The sequence below is a fragment of the Drosophila busckii genome, chromosome 3R (assembly GCF_011750605.1).
Source record: "Drosophila busckii strain San Diego stock center, stock number 13000-0081.31 chromosome 3R, ASM1175060v1, whole genome shotgun sequence".
In the NCBI taxonomy this organism is placed as follows: domain Eukaryota; kingdom Metazoa; phylum Arthropoda; class Insecta; order Diptera; family Drosophilidae; genus Drosophila; species Drosophila busckii.
In genome coordinates this window covers 17508724-17529082 of record NC_046607.1, presented here as the reverse complement: position 1 = coordinate 17529082, position 20359 = coordinate 17508724, and the positions used below count along the sequence as shown (strand labels likewise).

Here is a 20359-nt window from a genome sequence, read left to right as displayed (position 1 = left end):
ACTAAAAAAAAAGAAAAATAGTTTTTAACTTATTTTTTCTTAGCAAAAAAGCAAGAAAAACTAAAAAAAATTTTAAACAAAATACAAAATGATAAAAAAAAACTTAAAAGATTTTTATTTGTACAGAATGTGAACTAAATGGGGAGAATGAGAGAATGATTGAGCTTAATTTATGAAAATGGACTGCGGCTTAGATACAGTAAACATATGTTAAATATACTTTTTTTATAATGCAGCTGTTAGCATAAATCAATTAGTGCTACAAAAAATTCTTTTTTGAGATTTATAAAAATTGAGTATAGCTGTTGTCTATAGCCTATGCACACTGTAGCTGCACTATTATTGTAGTTTTTGCTTTTACTGTGCCTGCAGACATTTGAGAAAATGCTTTGCAGCTTTTGTAACATGAATGTAGCTTTTGGAGTGGGCACTTAACATTAGATTGGCTGTCACTTCCGGCGTGCCTTAGGCAAACGACGTAGCGTCGCCGTCGCCGCCGCCGTCGCGTCGCTGTCGACTTGAGCGTTTGGCGTACGCGTCGGCATTGGCTTGATGATGATTGATGCTGCTACTTCAGCTGCGCTGCGCTGCGTTGCGGCCTGTTGCCTCTCCAGCTACTCATAGTTAGACTGTACCTAGTTTAGTGGACTGCATACTTACATAAGCACAGTGGTATGCAATAATCATAATAATGGCATTTTGCAAAACCTAAATTACATGCTATGCATTTAGTAACAAGCATGTCCAACATATTTACCCACTTAAATACAGACTAAACATATTATTGTGTCTCTCTCTCATGCAATTGCAATTTTCAGATTTCAAAGCAGTCACATCAGCAACACGCACACGCAACAGTCTTAGTTAGAGTGAGAGAGCATGAGTGAGCGAGTGCGTTGCAGCTGCAGCAAATGCATTTGGTCTACGTCATAAATTTCCAAGCGCATTCCAAGCAACAACAACAAATAAAAATTTATGGCACTGCTGCTGACTTGTTGTTGATTTGTTGCCATAACGGTAAACGTCAAGCTCACACACACACACACACACACACATACATATGTTTTTGTTATTGTTGCCTTTTCTATTTAGTGGCTTTCACAAATTTGTTTTATATACTTTGCTGTTTTTCTTTCTGCGCTTTTTGCCAAGCGAAATCTTTCAAAAGAAATCAGCAATAAATTATAGAGCCGCAGCAGCAGCAACAGAAATTTAATAGCACTGCGTTTTTTAACATTAATCATCATTAATGTCGGCGCAATGCGTTGTGCAGCATGGAAAAGCGTGAAAAGCAAGCCAAGGCCATGAGTCACACACACAGAGGAGCTGCAGCCACATATGAACCCATTGGGAATCAATCAACCCTAGCAAGTTGGCTTTATTGTTTTTCATTGCTCTGCAGCTCCTCCTCCCCCCCTGGATCGAAAGACGCTGCGTGTCTGAGCAACTACGTGAGGTCATGCTAAGGAACTGTAAGCTCTTCTTCTTTTTTTTTGCTTCTTCTCTTGCTTTGCCAATTGCTCTAATCTGCTGACCAAGTTGTGGCCGTCGACATCGCTTCGCATGATTTCCTTCACTTTGGCTCAGTTGTGGCTTCCCCATTTGGAGTCTCAGTTTTTTGCAATTTTGTGTCTGTAGCCAATTTGCGGGCAAATCAACATGCAAAGGCGCTTTTCGTTTTATACTTGGTACGCTTATTTCGTTGATTGTTCCCACAATTTTCGTACAATGCTGGAAAATGTACGTGCCACGTTCAATGTCCCCTTGGCCTCGCATAGTTTGCTGCTTATTATAAAATTGCCTCAAAAAACGAAAAACACAACGTGGAAATTCTTTTCAAATGGCTGACAGACTTGAAAGATCTCTCTCAGATTTGAGAGGCGCTGCTGTAATCGTGCATTTAGTAGAGTAACAGAGCAACAGACAACAACAAGATGTAGCATAAAAGATATGGCAGAAGATCACGTAGCGACGTAGCACAGCATGAAATGGGGGCGTCATTTACATTGGGGTAAGCTCAACAATCACTTGGTCAGGATCGTGAGCGTGTGAATCACAAAAGCGAGACTTGAGGATGTCTACATTGTATGAAAGGTTAAAGGTCTGCTTACCATTGTTACAGGCACAGCAAAGAAAGTGACAAGCTGTTTACTTGAGCTGCATATACAAGTTAATTGATTAGATTATTTGCTATTACATTTGTATGACGCCATAGCTAATATAACTTTTAGACATAGTACAATGGCTTATCAAAAACACTTTGTTGACTTGCAATTAGCTTATTAAATATAAGTAGAGCAAGGTTGTGACTAAATAAGTACGCCAGCCAGCTATTAAGTCATACTTTCTAGTCATACTACAAATTATAATAGAAACTCTTTTCATTTAAAATTATATATAGCTTAATCGACTTTGATAAGTAAACATTTGTTTAAGGCAAATAATACAAAAATGTTGAACTTATTATTAAAATACGTAGTATCAACAAAAACAATCTAAAGCGTATAGAACTTTGCTGTAGTATTAAATAAAAGGCAGTTAAAAGTTTAAAAAAGAAATTTGTATATGCAATAGCTTTGCTTAATAGCAATAATAACATAAATATAAAAATTTTGTGGTCTCATTTATTGTCGTCTAAACAATTTCTAATGTTCAACATTTAAGCTATATAATATCTGCCCTATTTTTGTACATATTCGTAAGCCTCCACTTATATATATTTTATTTTTTGGGCCCAAGGCTAATAATATTTAGCGGAAATTAATGAAAAGTGAGAAAGGCCAAACTGTTCATATGCCTTAAAAATAAATAAAAAAAATAAATTTATTTAAGTATAGCTTAAATTGCTTGAAATTTTTCAAACTACATTTATTTCAATTTAAAATTTTTTTTAAACAATTTTTTTCGAATTTTGTAAATAATATTTATTTAAAATGAGCAAATTTGTTTCTTTTTAATGCTACTATCCAATTCCTAAGCCTATTCTCTGCTTAATACTTTATTTTTATTTCCCCTGCACATGCAAGCTCAAGTCTCTGGCTTTTTAAAGGGTATACTGAGTCAGCAATGCAATGAACCGCAACGAGCAATCAGCTAAAAACATATATGGGCCTGCTGCCTATAAATTGTGGCTAAGCCTGTAGAGCTTTAGTCATGTTGGGCAGTCGTCTAAGCGCTGCAGCGTTATCAGCGCGTATTTTACGCGGAGTCTATAACTATGCCAATCTGATGGGCATTATACACTTTGAACTGCGTGGCAATGCGCTGGATGGCAGTCTGCTGGCCATGCCCTGCTTCTGGCTTAAATGCTTGAGTGTGCTGCTGCGCATCTTATGCTGCATAGCTTATACATATCTGTCGATTGGCTATATAATGACATTGGAGAATATGCATTTGGCGTTGATTGCAGCGCTGCGGCTGCTTGGCTGCATTAGCTGCGCGGTCCTAATGTTGCTGCTGCAGCTTAGGCATGGACAGCGCGTGTTGCGTTTAGTTAATCGCTATCTAAGACTCTTTAGACGTTTGCGTGCTTTGTTGCAAGTGCCACCACATGGCGCACTCTTTGGTGGCAAGCGTGAGTTGCTGCTGTTGTGCAGTTTAGTGCTATGTCTTGCATATGAAAGTTTCTGTCCTGTGCCTGGACTGCTGCAGAATTTGACGCTCTTCGAAGCTTTCTTTAGCCTGTGCGAAGTTTATATAACAGTGGGTGCTGCTATGATTCTGCACATTTGCTTTGTTGGCTACCTCAGCTTGGGTGTGCTCTACCAGCAGCTCAATCGGTTTGTGCGCCAGCAGCTGAGACAGCAATTGCGTCGGCTGGAGCTGCAGCGCAACCAGTTGACACGTCAGCAACTGCGAGCTGCTGGCTGTTGCCTGGACGAGTGCATCAGCATCTATGATGAAGTGCAGCGTGTTAGTCGCAGCTTTCAGCGTTTGTTCGATCTGCACATGTGTCTAATGCTGCTCTTTGGTTTTCTCAGCATGGGCTGCGTTTGCTATTACATTATGTTGAGCAAATTTAATTGCACTTCGTTGTGGATACTTGTTGCTAAAATGTTGGCAGACATTGTGCTGCTCACGCTGGCGGTTCAAGGCGCTGGCAGCTACTCCAGAGTAGTTAAGCGTTTAAGTGTGGAAAACTTTTACATCACAGAGCGCAGCGAGTGGCATAAAAAGGTAACGAAATTGTTAAAAACTTAATTTAATTAAACTAATTTGCTTACAGCTGGAAATGTTTCTGGGTCGTCTAAACATATTTGAATTCCGCGTACGTCCCTTGGGCTTGTTTGAGGTCTCCAATGAGCTTATATTGCTATTTCTATCGGGACTGGTTACCTATCTGACGTATATTATACAGTATGGACTGCAAACACAATAAATTTAATTGCTTAACTAAGATGACAATCAAGCAAAAATATAAAGTGTATTGCAGTTAGTTCTAAGCAAAGCGTATTTAGTACTTGGTTACACAACTTTAAGCTTATAGCTTGATTAGACTCTGCACACAAAGTTGGAGCGTAGTCTATTATTTTAATTAACTTAATGCTGCATAAGTTGCAAGTTGCTCATCGTTGCTGCTTAGTCATGTTTGAGTGTCTGCGCGGACTAAGTGCCTCCTGCCTAGCAGCGCGTCTACTAAGCCAGCTCTATGGCTATGGCTACTACATGGGCATCTGCTGCTTTAGCCTGCGAGAACATTCGTATAAAGGATATTTGGTGGCACAAACTGCGCAGCGCTACAAATGCTTTTGCATACTACTGCGCTTAGTTAGCTGCTTGGCCTACGCTTACGCTTTTATTGATTACATACTAAAGCTAACTAGTGAGCAGATGATATTGCTTTGTTATCTGCGCTTGATCAGCACTGAAATCAGCACTTTGTTTATACTGCTGCTGCAACTTAAATATGAGCAGCAGCTCTTGGCCATATTGAATCGTTTGCTGCGCATATTTTGGCGACTTGCTGCTTTGACAGGCGCACGTGGATTTGGTGGCAGCTTTGAGCTGCTGCTGCTTTGCTGCAAGTTACTCTCGCTGCTGCACGAATGTGCTTACATGTGGCATTACCTTTTTGCAGACTTTAGCGCATATAAATTGGGTTCACTGCTGTGCGATATATATTGCAGTGTTGGCGCCGGCATGATCTGCAACATCTGCTTCATTTGCTATCTAAGCTTCGCTGTGCTTTACAAGCAGCTCGTTGCATATTTGAGGCATGACTTGCGCTTGCAGCTGCAACAGCTACAACAGCTACAACAACAAGGCAATCGACAGCAATTGCTGGCAGTCGAATATCGTTTGAGCGAATGCATAAGTCTATATAATGAAATTCAATGTTTGAGCAAATCGTTTCAGCGCAACTTTGATCTACCCTTGTGTCATGTATTGCTTTTTGGCTTTATTAGCATGACTTTTGTAGCTTATTATACTTTGTTCACTGAGCTTAATAAGCTGTCAGCTTGCCTCTTAATGGGCAAAATGTTTTTGGACATATTGCTGCTAACATGGGCAGTGCAGCAAGCAGTGAGCTCTAGCATTGTTAGCCGACTTGGACTGGAGCATTATTATGTTAGTGGCAGCAGCGGCTGGCATAGCAAGGTAAGTTTATAGCCGTTTATAATGCTTAATTCTAATCACTTCTAATTGCAGTGGGATTTATTTCTAATGCGTCTGCAGCTTTGCGAGCTGCGTGTGCGTCCTTTGGGTCTATTTGAAATCAACAATCAGCTTATACTGCTATATCTTTCTGGCCTGGTTACCTACTTTACCTATATAATGCAATATGCGCTGCAAATAAAGCAACTCTAATGTTAACTTTATATTAAAGCCAAGTCCTATGCAATTTACACACTCAAATTTATAGTCCTAGCTACAGCAATTTTGATTGCTCGTCACGCTGTGGGCGTCCAACCCTCGCTTATTAGGGCTAACGCACACCTGTCCTGCGGTTACACGTAAATCCGTTGGCTGTTGGCCTGGCCAGGACTGCTGCTAGCAATTTCCGCTTAACGCTTAACGTTTTTCTGTTTCACTTTTCCCATGAAAGTTGCTGCCGCATAAATTATAAAACACCAAGCCAAGTGGTATGTTGAATATTACGCTGGAGCAGAAAATTTATGCAACTGCCAACGGAACGGACTCTGGACAGTTCACGCTAAAAGCGCATAAAAACAAGGCCGAGGCCGTCGCTCTAATTAGCATAGGTACACAGGTAAAGGTAAAGGTAAACTCTAAAGATAAAGCTGCACTTGCCGCATTGCACTTGTTCCAACGACAAAAGGGGCTGCGATAACGTAAAGCAAAAGCAAAAGCAACAAAAAACAGCAAACAAAAACATGAAAGCGAAAAAATCAAATTGTCGGTTGGCGACGAACATTATCTCGGCATTGACAGAAAGAGAGCTGTGACTGAGATTGCTGGGGGAGACCTGTTGCAGCTTCTACTGCAAGCGCCTATATGTTGTTCATATACACTAACAAAAAGTTAGTAAGAGTTTTACTGAGTTATGAGTATTACTTATTGCTAGCAACAGAATTTAATTGTATAGGTTTATATCATGAGAAACTAGTACATATATCTAAATATATTTAAATGTTGTAGCTGGGCATAGGGAAGAGCTGGTAAATTTATTTATTTAAGCTGAAAATACACAAATGCTTTTAAGTAAAGTAAGTAAATAAATAATATAGTGATAATATCAATAATAAATTTTCTAGCTGCTTAAATATATTTTTAATTATATAATGTTGATGCAATAAATAATATAAAAATATAATTAAATGGTTCAAGCCATTAATAACATTTTAAATTAATTTCAAATTGTATTTTAGCTACATTTTTGAATTCTACTGACATATTCAAATTTAAAGTGAATTTAATATTCGTTGCATATTTAAAGGAATCTGAACTTTCGTGCTAGTTGTTGTTGTTGTCGCTTTGTGCGTGCTATATAAACGGCAAGATAATCATAAAACGTAGCATTGGCATTGCTTAAATTATTGTACTTTATAAAAGCACACACAGTCACACACACACATACACACACATAGGTAAAAGAACAGACAAGTTACAGTCATTTTTCCCATGATTGTTCTTTTGGCCGCGACCGGTGTGCAGTAATTATGGGTCACCCAGCTCTCTCTTTCTCTCTGTCTCTGCCTATCTCTTTCTTTGTGTTTTCTTTTGCCTTCTGCAATTATCACACACACATATATGTACAGCTATGTAAGCGTGTTAAAGTTTTTGACTTTAAGGCGAAAGATATAATAAAAAAACAAAACTGAAAAAAATTAATGATGCTTTCAACATTTCACTAGTAGACAAAAGCTTCATAGCTTCACTCAAGTGCAGGTAGTAGCTACAAGCTACATGAATATATATATACATATATATAGCTATGTAGTTCTAACTGCTTCAATGTACAGCTACTTGAGCTTGCGCTAGCGCCAAGAATATTCCAATAAAACAAACGGATGATGAAAATATCATCATTACAAGCCGTAAGCCCTTAAGAGTCAATCAAGATTGTGTATTTTTTGAGATACATACAGTGTAGATACAGTAGCTGGCAAACAGAGATCAAAAAAGATTGTTTGTTGTAGCTGCAGTGATCCAATCTTCTCAGACTCTCGAGGCCAAAACGACCAATTTCCGATGGTAACTCATTAGCCCTAAGGTAAAACGGAAGGTTTCAACCAATTTAGCAAATGAATGCAAACTGTTAATGAAAATTGCTCGAATGTTACATTGAGTCATTTGTGCTTTGTTTGTTCTGTCGATGAACTTTATACAGCAAATATGAACGGTAGCCAGATTAGATTCTAGTTAATGTTTGAACTCAATATGTTATATATATTAGTAAATTACATTTATTTGAAATTCTTTCTTCAATCTTAATCGAGCATAGAACCTTTTTATTTATTTACTTTTTGACAACAACGCAGCAACGCATTAAATTAATGCAAATATGTTAAAGCTCATAAAGTTCATTGTTTAAATATGAGCTTAGCAGACTTAAATGTCAATATCTTAAACTTTATTTAAGCAACAAACCTTCTATATAATTTCCCTTTATTTGTGTGCACTTGGCAACAATTGAGCATTTACTTATATAGCAATGTGATTAAAGCTGAAACGCATTGATTTAATGCAAATTGATTTAACCTTTTTGATAGATAGAAAGCCTTCTAAGTTGCTGCATGTGCAGCTATGCATGAATTTGTAGCTATGTATCTAAGCGTGTGTGTGTGTGTGTATCTGTGAGTGCATGTACAGTTTACTGTGCCTGTGTGTGTGTTTGTGTGTGTTTGTTGTTATTATAACCATTTATATGCACACAACTCGCATTGGAGTCGCATTTTGTCGTCTCGCAGCAACTCAAAGTCAAAGAATTGGCACGAGCTGCGCACACGTCGTCATCGCTTCGCATCAGCGTCGCCTTGGCCTGGCCTGGCGTACAGTTTTGCTTGCACATATGGCGAAAACTACAGATTGCGAGTTTCTGCGCGCGAGAGAGCGGGGGAACTCGTTTTTTGTTTTTGTGGGCTGCATTGGGCGTAGGCGCGGCTCGAGCAGCGGCGGCAGCAGCGCGTGTGCTACGTGCCCATCTGGAGAGCTTGGGACCAGTTTGGGACCAGCAAGCATCCACTGCACAGTAGCCAGGTACACACACACATGCAGACAAACAAACATATACAGATATATATGTAGCAATGTGTGTTTGCAAGGCTTGGGCGCAAGATAATCGATGTATACTAATTATTTGCTTTGGCTGCAACTGTTTGTCATGCTTCCTCTCTTGCTCTTGGGACTGACTGTTGCTGCTGCTGCTGCTGCTGCGGGTACAGCAACAACAAAAAGCTCTACAGTAGCTGCCGCTGCCACAAACCAGTGGCATCTTCAGTGCTTGCAACAGGTTGAAGTGTGTGGTTCTCTGTGCTGTGTGGTAGGGTTTACAGCAAATATATTGCCGTCAGCTAAAATAATGGAGCATCGACAGTAGCCAGCGTAGCTTGCGTCTTGGGCAAGGTTACGGCTGCTGCGAATGTTGCAAGCAAATACAAAAAAAAGAAAGAAAATAACGCATACGCATACACACACGTATGTACAGTAGTCAAGTTTAGACACCTTAAGTATACAGGGCGCTGAGCTGAGCTGCGTCGTTTATATGCTTGACAAGCGGTAGGCGTGGCATGCACTCTACTACTCTTAATTACAGTGCTGTGCATATAAATATGTACAGCACTGTACAGATTTGCAGCTGCAAGGTCAACATAGAGCGCTATGACTAATAATTCGCAGCCCTCCCTCCCCCACACTCTCTCATTCGCTCATATAGAGCTCTTCATACTCATTTAAAGTCCTCACACAGATCGATTTCAATCAACACCTTCTTTGCTCGCGCTCAAAACTCAAAGCGAGAGTGTCTTGGGCTATTCGCAACAGCACAACAGCAACAACAAACAAGTTTGCGATTCAAACAACAAAAACAAAGCGCAGAGGTACAGTCACAAAGATAACAACAACAGCAAACAGAACAGCAGCAGCAAAGCAGCAGCAGCGACGGCGAGAGCGACGTTGACGTCAAGCTTTGAGGCCGCAGCGTTTCGTTTGCTTGAGCTGCCAGCGTTTATACGTATGTATGTATGTGTTTGTATCTATGTGTATAAAAGTTTTTTATTCTCATTTTTTTGATTTGTCCGAGACGTGTGGCAAGCTTCAAGTTTGGAACAGGTTTTGATTTCGGTTTTTGGAGCTTGGAGCTTCAAGCTTGTTGTTGTGCAAAAAGTTCAACAACTGCGCTGCTCTTGCTGCTGCTGCTGCTGCTGCTGCTGCAGATTGGTTGGTTGTTGATCTCGAGCAGCAACAATAAAGCGAAAACAAGTAGCAAACAGACAACGACAAACGAGCGAGCGTTGCGTAAATTACAAGCAAGAACTCACACACATACACACACACACAGGCACACAAACGAACTGAAATTTACTCACACAGCAACAACAACAAATTGAAAATTATTCATCTGACGATCGGCGCAGCCGCAAAGCTTATCAACAGGCCCCAATTGCTGCTTGCGCTCCCACGCGCGCTCTCTCTCTCTCTCTCTTTGCTTCGTATACGCAGCGTGCGCGCTCTTCGTTTCTCTTCTCTCTTTCTAATGTTTTTGTGGATTCCATTTGCCATAAAAGTGCGTTAATTTTTTGTTGTTGTTGTTGGAAAGTGGGTCAACACCAAATTCGGTTCATCGAACACACAAATAACAAAGCAACAAAGCGTTCGTTCTTTGTGTGTGTTTATCTGTGTGTGTGCGTCTGTGTTCGTGCTCAGACACCAGTTTTACTGATCAGCCTTAGGCAACACTGTCAGCACTCCCCCGTCGCTACTTTTTACGTTACTCTACCAGCATATCACAACAAATGACGCATTGGGGTCGCGTACCTTGGCGTATTCACTACGTTGTGAGTGTGTGTGTGATTGAGACATCTCCAAAAAATAAAGCTACTTAAGTGCATTCCGTTAGTGATCTACGCGCTTATTTTTTGTTTTGACATAATCAAAAGAATTTTTATATTTGGGACTTACATAAAGCTTTGAGCATATCAAACAAAAATGTCAGCTGGTTTAGCGGATTAACTGCGTTATAAATTTTAGAGTTATAAATGCTGTAATACAATTTGATCTACACACAAAATATGCGCTATTTATTTTATATACTTTATACTCACTGCTTATTCTTAACGTATACTTAATTTACGTTCTATTTAATTTGTAGGCCATACAAGATTCGTTGAAGATCGCATGCGCTTTGTTGTGTTTACCCACTTGTTAACGATTTGTGTATTTAGGCCAAAACAGAGTATTGGCATTTGCTGTTTGTTGGCGTATCGAGACTTCGAGTGAGGCTGCCACATAACATATGTTTCGCTTGTCTCTGTGTGTGTGAGCCTTGGCATTAATTGAGCTCACTTGATTTACTGTACATTTTGCAAATTTCCATGTTTGCTATACTATGTTTACTATATTTCTTTTACTTATTGTTGCTATTTTGTTGGCGTGCTCTGCATGCTCTATGGCTTTAAATTAAGTTCAAACAAAATATATTTGGGCATGCTTATTTATCGCTAGTTGCTTGCTTCATGCCTTGCCCCCAACAGTCACGTTCCATTTACGTATACTTGTTGTCGTTTGTGTATATTGTATTTGTATTTGTGTGAGATGACACATAAATGTTTTTGTTTGTTGCTGTCACGTTTGCAAGCACACGATCTCTTCTAGTTTCATGTCTTCGGACAAGTTCTCGCACTTGATCTGACACAATTGTGTGTTTCTATTTTGTTTCTGGCTATTCGCAAGTGAAAGTATTTATAACATCTATTGATTAGATGCGGTTGCTTATACTGTGCTGCCCGTTCAGTTTTTTGGCCTCAAAAATAAATGATAAGCTGAATAATTTATGTAGATTATGCAGCTGGAAACCTTTTTTATTGCTTTCTTTTATATATAGTATTCATTTCAATTAGCAGCGCTTGCTTCGATTGCATAAGCTGCAGCGTAGCTGCGAAGATTTCTCGTTTCTCAATTGCATTGACATACTGCAAATAGCAAAGGTCAAAGCGTTCTCCGCTCTGTTTGCTGATAACTGCGAGCGCGCCATAGTCTGTGGAGCCTTCCAATTGAATAGAATGTGTATTTAATTTGCTTTGAATGCGTCGCACACTGAACAGTAAAGCTGTCCACATACTTTTTACAACAAACTTAACCGCAGCAACCGCAGCACATACAATTGCAACAACTACTACATATAAATATACTATATACTTGCTTACATATGGGGGCTCTATGCTGTGGCTGTAGCTGGGCCCACTGTGGCGTGTGCGGCATCTTTCAACTGCAGCGCCGCGCGTTCGGCATGCGTACAACAATGCAATGCAGCAAAGTGCGCTTTTGAAGCTGTTCCGTCATCATATATAAAGTAAATGGCCCCTTGGCCCTTAGCTGTTAACTCTTTGGCCCAACAACAGCAGGGGTGTGCTAAGAATTTTCTAAAGCATCAGTCAGTCAGTCAAGTCCAAGCTAATTAAGCCCATTCGCAAAATACTTGGAATGACTATGAAACGCCGCGCCACAGGAAATCGAAACATAGTAATGGGGCGGTTCGTCGCTTCGTTGGGCGTCGCTTCGTGTGGGTGTGAGCCTGGGCCGGAAATATGCATGGCAGCTCCAAATGGCCAAATGTGCAAAAAAAAAAAACGCAAAGGTTTTCAAATTTGAATGCGGCCATGTCCGTCAGGAATCGGGAGACGCAACCAGCGTGCGCAACCGACCAGAGACAAAAAATTAATTCAGTTGCAGTCCAAAGCAGGTTCCCATTTGTTATTGTTATACACTTGCCAATGGGGCGTATGCGCTATGTTGTTAAGCTGGCAAGCTCAAGCAGCTTATAATCAAGCATCAAATACTTTCTACTTCTACAGCCAAATTTCGTTATTAATTAACAACACATTACTAATAATAATATTAAGACCAATTATAATTCAATTAGCTTGTCTACTGCTATTTATAGTTAGTATATCACACATCTATAGACTACTACTATTTTTAGTACTAGTACTGCTGCTTATCTAATAATTTATCTACTACTACAATTACTGTTGCGTCTACTACATGCTACTACTATTTGCGCTTGCTACTATCTTGACTTGTTTGTTAAACATATAGTGCATTTAATAGTCGTTGCATTAATGTGATTTGCGCTTTTTGCCGTATTATTTGTTTTATTTAATGCACAAGTATTTCGCTCACACACAGCAACGGGTCAGCAACGCTGTTGGGTTGAGGTTCAGCTGACGACAATGACGTCAAGGCATAACCTCAGTCTAAATATATATACTAGTGTGTGTATATATAGTTCGGGTACATTGTATAATAGGCGTGACAGGCGGCGCGTTACGCTCGGCTGACGCCCAAAAATAATCAAAGACAAAGACGCTTTGTGTTGTACTAAGTAGATGATGATCCAGTCTGTTGATAAGGTCGGGTGCGGGAACAAGCTTGTGGGCGTAGCAGGAACTGACAAACGAAACTATGATAATTACAGTCATGTTGTGTTGTGGGCTCCAAATTCAGATTTTTCATTGTTGTTGCTGGTGTTGTTGCTTAACGAGCGACCGCAACTTTAACTTCAAAACTCCCAAACCAAACATCAAATTCTGCTGCTGCATCCGTTGTGTATGAAGCGCATAATATAATGAACGATAATATGTTTCGTACAGCTCGAAAGAAATTTTCCAGCTACAAATTGATTGCGTGGGCTGAGAAAGTAGTGGGCTGCCACAGCGAGTTATTAAAGTTAGAGCGACTCTGCAATTAGCAGAGCTAATGAGCAAGCTTTAGTTATTATTTATTGCCATGGCTACAACTTCATGCACAGCCTTAAAGCCGCCCGTAAAACCAAATTGTATAAGTATAAACAAATATGTTATAATTGCTGATAATATAACAGGTATAAAACCATTATTCAGCTGCACAATGCCCAATATATTTACTTCCAATATCTGCGCTTGCAGTTGGCCAATAAAGCTTTCAGCCTGCAACAAAATAGTTATAAACAATTTGACATATTGAGCTAAGACTTACGCTTTTATCCCAGCGCAAATCCATATCGCTGCAGACTATATCCAAAGCCAGTCTGTGCGGCAGCTGCGATTTCTTTATAGTATAATCCGCACACATGATCAACATTAGTATATTAGCAAACTTGATGCTAGCTAGAAATATAGTAAACATATCGCCTGTTTGAGTGTCCAAACGCTGGCAAATGTAATCATACATCATAAGCAAGATTTCTATAAAATTGTAGTAAATATAGAAAAGTATTTGCCATTGAAAAATGCACACAAAGCTGCGTGTCAGATCGTAGAGCTCGCTGTAGAGCAAACCACAAGTGTCCAGCTCATCCGCAAAGTCGCAGAGCAGACACATGCGTCTATAATGACTCAGGCGTGCGTGCGTGGGGCAGCTGGCAACATCTAATGCCTGCAGACGTTGCAACATTAGCTCAATGTGCATGCCCAAGTGCTCATAGTACACGCCGGACAGCAGCAGGCCCAGAAAAGTAGCATCCAGCACAAAGAGCGTGCCCAGCCACATATATACACCTATAATGTTGCCAATCCAACTTTCCAGCGACATACGATTTTGCCACAGTCCCTGCAACTCGTACAGCAAACCGCAAAGCGTTAGCAACAGTTTCAAGGCATAAAGCAAACTAAACTTGAGTGGCAACAGATTGCTGCTGTTGCTTAGTTTACAAATGCGCGCATGCAGCGCTATATAGCGATTCACTATAGCCAGGCAGCTGGACTCGGCACGTGCCTGTCCAACAAATGAAAATACAGCAAAGACCGATACTGAGGCAGATTGCAGCAGCGCCATCAGATCTGCATAGCTGCTAACGCTTTTGAATGTATAGAACATAGAATGTTGCACGGCCCAGAAGATGTTGGTAACAAAGACGCGCCAGAGCAAAGTGCAGAGCTTCTTGCGTCGACGTTGTGGCGCTATCAGCTGCATTGGCTGGCGTTGCATGTCCAGCGAGCTGGAAAGCAGTGATAGCCAGCGTGCAGCTTTGTAAAGCGCAAAGAGCAGACGACGCGAGCAACGCTTCACACGAGCCATGACTAAACTGTACTCGATATTGGAACTTGCTGCCCCATCATGTCCTGCGCTTCACTGTTCAATATGCTGGCTGTTGATTTTATTAATTGAATTTGTATACACACATACAGACATACATGTGTGTGTGTGTGTTTGAAGCGCGATATCGGCAATTGCGTTTCACGCTTCGCTGAGTGCCTGGCTGACTGATTGGCCCTGGCCAAGGCAGACGCAGCCGTTAAGCAATGCGCTGATGGACAGGCTCAATAACGCTGCCCAGCCCCAGCACCAGCCCTACGCTCTCGCTCACTCTCAGTGTGGCAACAACCACTCCAACTGGACTCGCTCATGTTGCACATTGACACACATGTTGCTTCCAGCATTTTGTATGCGTAAATTGCTATTGCTGTGGGGTACCAAACTAAATTGCTTCCAATCTAAGCGACTTCGACGCATTTAATTTAACTAATGATGTTCTAGTTGTGTAAATTTAACCCTTGTATACAGTTTGCTGTTCACAATAGACACTAATTTGTTGTAATTTATTTGAGCTTCGTTTGTTGTGAAAATTGTTCAATCTACATTGCTGGAAGGGCCAACTAAATATTTAAGCTAAATGATTAAAAGACTTTGCTCTTCAAAATTTAATGTTTTTATCAGTTAAAAAAAATAAATACGTTGAATAGTACGAACAAGTTTAACTTTTTTATTCTAATTTGTTTGGCGTTAACATTTCAGCGCTTGAAATTAAATTAAAATTAGTCGACTGCACTGGCTTGGATAATCAATTCTCAAATATTTTACACCTTTATGTTCGTATTGCTGCTAAAAACAAAGTTGCATCATTAGATTTGGAAATTTACTTTCAAATATTTCCAAAATAAGCTAGAAGACATTTGATTTCGCTTTACAAAGTTTAAAATTTAAATAAATGTATGCAAAATTAAAAACTTTTGCTCATTTGAAATTTTATTAAGTGACTTTTCCATTTATGAAAAAGTCCACTGTGCGCTGTTGTTGTTGCTGTTGTTTATTTTTTTTAATCGTATTTAATGCGCTATGCTTATGAATACGACACTCATAGTTTCAATTCTCTTGAGGGCAATAATAAATGCAATTGTTTGTTTAGTTTAATGCGCCTGTTTGCTGCTTGAAGGAATTGAATTGAATTTGCTCCCACACCTCCCACCACCACCACCACCACCACCCAGTTGGCATTTTGAAAGCCAACAAGCGCATGCAAAGTTGCCAAACACGTTTGTTGTTTATTAGAATGTGTGCAACATACACAGATGGTTCAATGAACTATTCAACAGGCACACACAATATCCCCCAGCTAGAGAGCTAAAGAAGGAAGTGTTGTGCTTGCTGTTGGGGCTTAAAGTCTGGCAATAGAAAAACGACAACAACAAAGTCAATAGCCTTTAAGTTGCTGGCAACAACAAGTCGCTGCAACGCTGCAGCAACAGGTCTAGGCAAGCTCCTGCCTGCCTGTAACGCTGTGGCAAGCAAAGCCTTGCCCCATAACAGGTTTTCAGCGTAGGCTTGCTGCCAAGCCTTAGCCCCGGCCAGGCCAGGCCATAGATAGATAGATCGTATATGTTTGTATGTATATGGCGGTTTATGCTGCTTGTCTGATATTGTTGGGGGATAGTTGCTGCTGCTGCTGCCGCCGCCAGGATGCTGCAAAACAGCAACTGCAACCAGTTTACGTACAGTTCGTACGACAATCTTAACGTTGCTCCACTCTCCCAGCAGCACACCGTGTTATTACAGGCCCAAGTACATGAAGTAATTGCAGTCAGGCAAGCAAGCAAAGCAAGCAAGCAAAGCTGCCAGGCAGGCAGGCAGGCAGTCAGCCCAAGCTTGACCCCAAGCCGTGTTGCAGCTGTGCAGCTTCCATCAACTTCGCCTGGCCAATGAACTGACAGCGCGCAAAAGACAATAGGAGCTTATGCCTAGAGCAGCCTGGGGGCTGATGGTTCTTGTATTGCTAAATTGGAAATAATTGCAGCGAGGCAGCAGCAGCAACCAGCAAAGCAGCCAGCAGCAACATGCACGTGTGCAGTTGTTGTTGTTGCTGCTGCTGTTATCGTTGTCATCAGTTGTTGTTGTTGTTTCTACTATGACATAAAAAGCGAGAGACAAGAACCAAACAAAACACGCGTGTGTGTAGAATCTGCAAATAACAACAGCAACAACAACAACAACCATGTGAGCAATATGTGGAAAATACTCGCGAATCATAATAATAATAATAATAAACTTGTGTGTGCGCTATAACAACAGCAACACCAACAACAACAGCACACAAGTTCAATGACATTTGAAGATTAGAGCACATACACAGCTATAGCAACAACAACAGCAACAACAGCAGCAGCAGCAATCATAAAAAGAAAATAACAATACATATGCATATGTGTATGCGGGAGAGAGCGCTTAATTTTCATCGACAACGCATAGAAAAACAAAAAGAAAAGTCATCGACATTGTATAGATTCTTTTTTTTTATTATAATCAATGTTGTTGTTGTACGTGCAGCGGCAGCAGCAGCAGCTAAGCGTCAGGAATGTAAAGTAAGAGCAAGAGCAACGTCAGGGGTTGCGGCTAGAGGTTGTCAGAGGAAAATGTTTTTCATTGTCTGCTTGGAAAACTCTGACAGTTGTTGTCGTTGTTGCTGCTGTTGTTGTTGATTGTGGCGCAGCAGGCATTGAATTCATTAGAGTTGCGGGAGACATGCCCCATGCGTTTGCATAAACAACAACAACAACAGCAACAACAACAACAAATCAGCTCATGCAAATGATGCGCCTCTGTCTGCGTTGTTGCTGCTGCTGCTGCTGCTCTTGCTGCATTTGGCTGCCCCAGGCCAAGGCCCCAACAACAACTTCATATTTTGGCGTGTGTTGCTTTAAATGCCACACTTGGTTGCCTTGCCTTGTCTTGTTGTTGTTCTCTTTTATTTGCTTGCTATTTATGTACAACAAATACAGTTGCAACACACACACACACACAGGCTGAGCAAAAGATACAACCCCTACATGGCACTGCAACTGCATTAATTTGGATATTTAATTACGTTGCAAGCAGCTAAAGTCAGCTAGGGTTAGCGACAAACCGACAGCCCAAAGACCGACTGCAAGGCACAAATCTGTGAACAACAATACGAACGATAAGATGTTGCTGAAGATGCTGCAACTGCAACTGTTGCATGTTGGTGCTGTTGGAATGCTCTTGGTGAGTTCGTGGGCATGTGGGGGTTGCACTTAGAATTTTTAAAAATATTTTCCATGGCATTTTATTTAATGATTCCATTAGGCAGCATAACGCAAATATATGAGGAAAATCTTAAAAATTATTTGACAACTTCAAGCTCATCTGAATTTATACCCCAAATTTCTTTCTCTTGCAGACATAACTATCGCTAAGTGTATTTTCCACTATAGTATTTAATGCTGTTGTCTTTGTAGGCTCTTTAATTTGATTAGGTTTTCAAAATCAAATCTCTAAAGAACTTTTTTTGTTTTTTATTTGTTTTGCCGCCTTTGTGAGAAAATAAACAGTTGCCTCGGCCTGGGGCCAAGCGCTGTAGCTGCCTGATTATTGGAACTGAGCAGGGATAAGCAGAGAAGCTGAGCTCTCATGTATCTGTTGGCAAGGGGTGGGGACTTTGCATCTTTGGGTGTTTTCTTTCAATGCGTCTCGCCTTTGTTTGTTATCACTTGAAGTTTAAGCAGTTTTACGAATTGATTAAGGCGGCGACTGTTTACAAACAGGTAAACAGAAAGTGGACAGCCTAAGCATAAGTGTGTGCAAGTGTGTATCTATGTGTTTGTGTGTGAGCGAGAGCGCGACAAACTTTCCGTTTAAGTGCTTTTACAGTTGAATTGCAAACATGTTCTGAGCGTTTCACCGGCTCTGTGCTCATTAAGCAAAGCATGACGAATAACTGCAGCCAAACGGTCCGCAGTTGACGTTAGCACACCTGACAATTTGTTAATGAGAGCAACAGGTACAACAACAGCAGTAGCAGCAACAACAACAGAACAACAACGAGAACAGCAAGAACAACAGTAAGAACCAAACGCGCAAGCGCGCAGGAAGCGAAGCGATAAAATCCACCGAAATAAAAAAGCAAAGCAAGCGCAACGGAGGCGCAATTTGATGGCATGACGGATGTCCTGCTGCACACTCCAGTCCGCCGCCAACAGCGGCAACAACAACAGCAACAACTAACTAACTGCTGCAGCAGAGAAATGTAAATAATGCAAAACATTTTTCTCACCAGCGTTACGCTGTCGGCGCAGTCTTAAGGCTTCCCAAACCACGTTTACCGGATGGTCAAGGGGAAACAAAAACTTGGCATGGGAAATGATATGTAAGAAATGCTTGCATGCATTCATACCAACCATACATAGCTGAGCTTTCTAACTGTGTGTGTCGAGCACTAGCATGACAATCCAAAATATAACCGCAAATGCATAACAGATATCTTAAGCTAAGGTTGCATACACTGCAAAAAAAAACAACTAAAGGTTGCAGTTCAAGTGTCAAGAGACTTATCTTTGAAAGAAAATATTTTAAATAAATAGTTTCCAACTTAAGCTGCCTGACCTTATAACAATCTTTCGTATTTCGGTTTTCTCCAAGTGCATAAACAACATATGGCCAAAGTCGCGATGACCTTTTTACGAATATACAAAACCCATAGCCATAGTAACATTCTCTCAACCTCCCCTCAACCCCCGCCCATTTGTAGTGAAATTTAATCAAGCGTTTAATGCCCAAGGTGGAACGTCAGGCAACATAATACACAGGGAAACAAGCAGAGGGAAGGGGCAGGGATGAGTGTAGGGTAGGGAACACGCTCGCCAAAGCGAGGGCGTTGTTGCTCGTTATGCTGATGCTGAGGCTCTGCGTCTGGACTCTCTCAGCTAAACTCCAGTTGGGCCTGCCTGTTCTGCTTGATGCCTGTCATATGTCAGTCTGCGTCTCTCACCTACGATGCCTGGTTAATGACATTTTGAGTTAATTGCTGCTGCTGCCGCTGCTGTTGCTGTTGCCATATGGGCCAGGGCCGCAGTCTGGGCAACGGCATGGGGCATGCTAAAAGGTAAATGAATATGCGTATTGAGTGTGGTTGTTGCATTTCCAGGCAACGTAATTTGACTACGTCAATACAGCGTAACATTTAATGTGTGTATGAAGCTGGAGAGGAGAGGAGAGGGAGGTTGGAAAATGTTTTGCAATGATGGCTTCGCCAGATGATCAGTTCCTGATGATCCGTTAACAAACCATATCAAGTACATGCATTTCTTTTTTATTTCTTTTGCCTTGTCTGTTCTTTATTCAGCGCTGTCATTTATGGAAATATGAGAACATCAGGAACTGACAGACATACGTTTATATATATATTTGTATATAAAGCTTTAGTAACTGACCTTTAAGTAACTAAAAACTAAGTCCAAGCTGTCTTAACTCATGTATCTATCAACACATTTTCAGATCAAGTTGAGTTGAGTTTATCTCTCTCTAGTTTTGTTATGGCCTCAGCATCAATAAGCAATCGTCGTTGCCCTCTGTGATTTGGCGCGCATTTTGTTTTGGGTTTCCTCATGCGGTAGCTGCGGTAAGGTCCTAGAGAGTGGCTTATAACAGGCCAACGGCAACCACAACAAGTATTACTGTCAAGTGGGCAGGT

General features: G+C 40.8%; 2 protein-coding genes across 2 annotated transcripts; one reads left to right on the top strand and one right to left on the bottom strand.

Annotated features, from left to right (window-relative positions):
- Positions 1-3153: 3153 nt before the first annotated feature.
- On the top strand, positions 3154-4378 carry LOC108601377 (putative gustatory receptor 93c). The gene is made up of 2 exons (XM_017989277.1): positions 3154-4176; positions 4226-4378. Exons 1-2 carry the CDS (start codon positions 3154-3156, stop codon positions 4376-4378), a joined length of 1176 nt encoding a protein of 391 aa, XP_017844766.1.
- Positions 4379-13388: 9010 nt separating this feature from the next.
- LOC108601376 (gustatory receptor for bitter taste 93a) lies at positions 13389-14676 on the bottom strand. Its single transcript, XM_017989276.1, has 2 exons — positions 13636-14676; positions 13389-13586 (listed from the first exon to the last, which is right to left on the bottom strand). The coding sequence occupies exons 1-2, from the start codon at positions 14674-14676 to the stop codon at positions 13389-13391; spliced, it is 1239 nt and encodes a 412-aa protein (XP_017844765.1).
- Positions 14677-20359: the final 5683 nt, after the last annotated feature.

Coding starts and splice junctions, on each gene's coding strand:
- LOC108601377 (XM_017989277.1), top strand. CDS start 3,154: ATGTTGGGCAGTCGTCTAAGCGCTGCAGCGTTATCAGCGCGTATTTTA. Junction 4,177..4,225: donor GCAGCGAGTGGCATAAAAAG/GTAACGAAATTG, acceptor ATTTGCTTACAG/CTGGAAATGTTTCTGGGTCG.
- LOC108601376 (XM_017989276.1), bottom strand. CDS start 14,676: ATGGCTCGTGTGAAGCGTTGCTCGCGTCGTCTGCTCTTTGCGCTTTAC. Junction 13,587..13,635: donor ATTTGCGCTGGGATAAAAGC/GTAAGTCTTAGC, acceptor ATTTTGTTGCAG/GCTGAAAGCTTTATTGGCCA.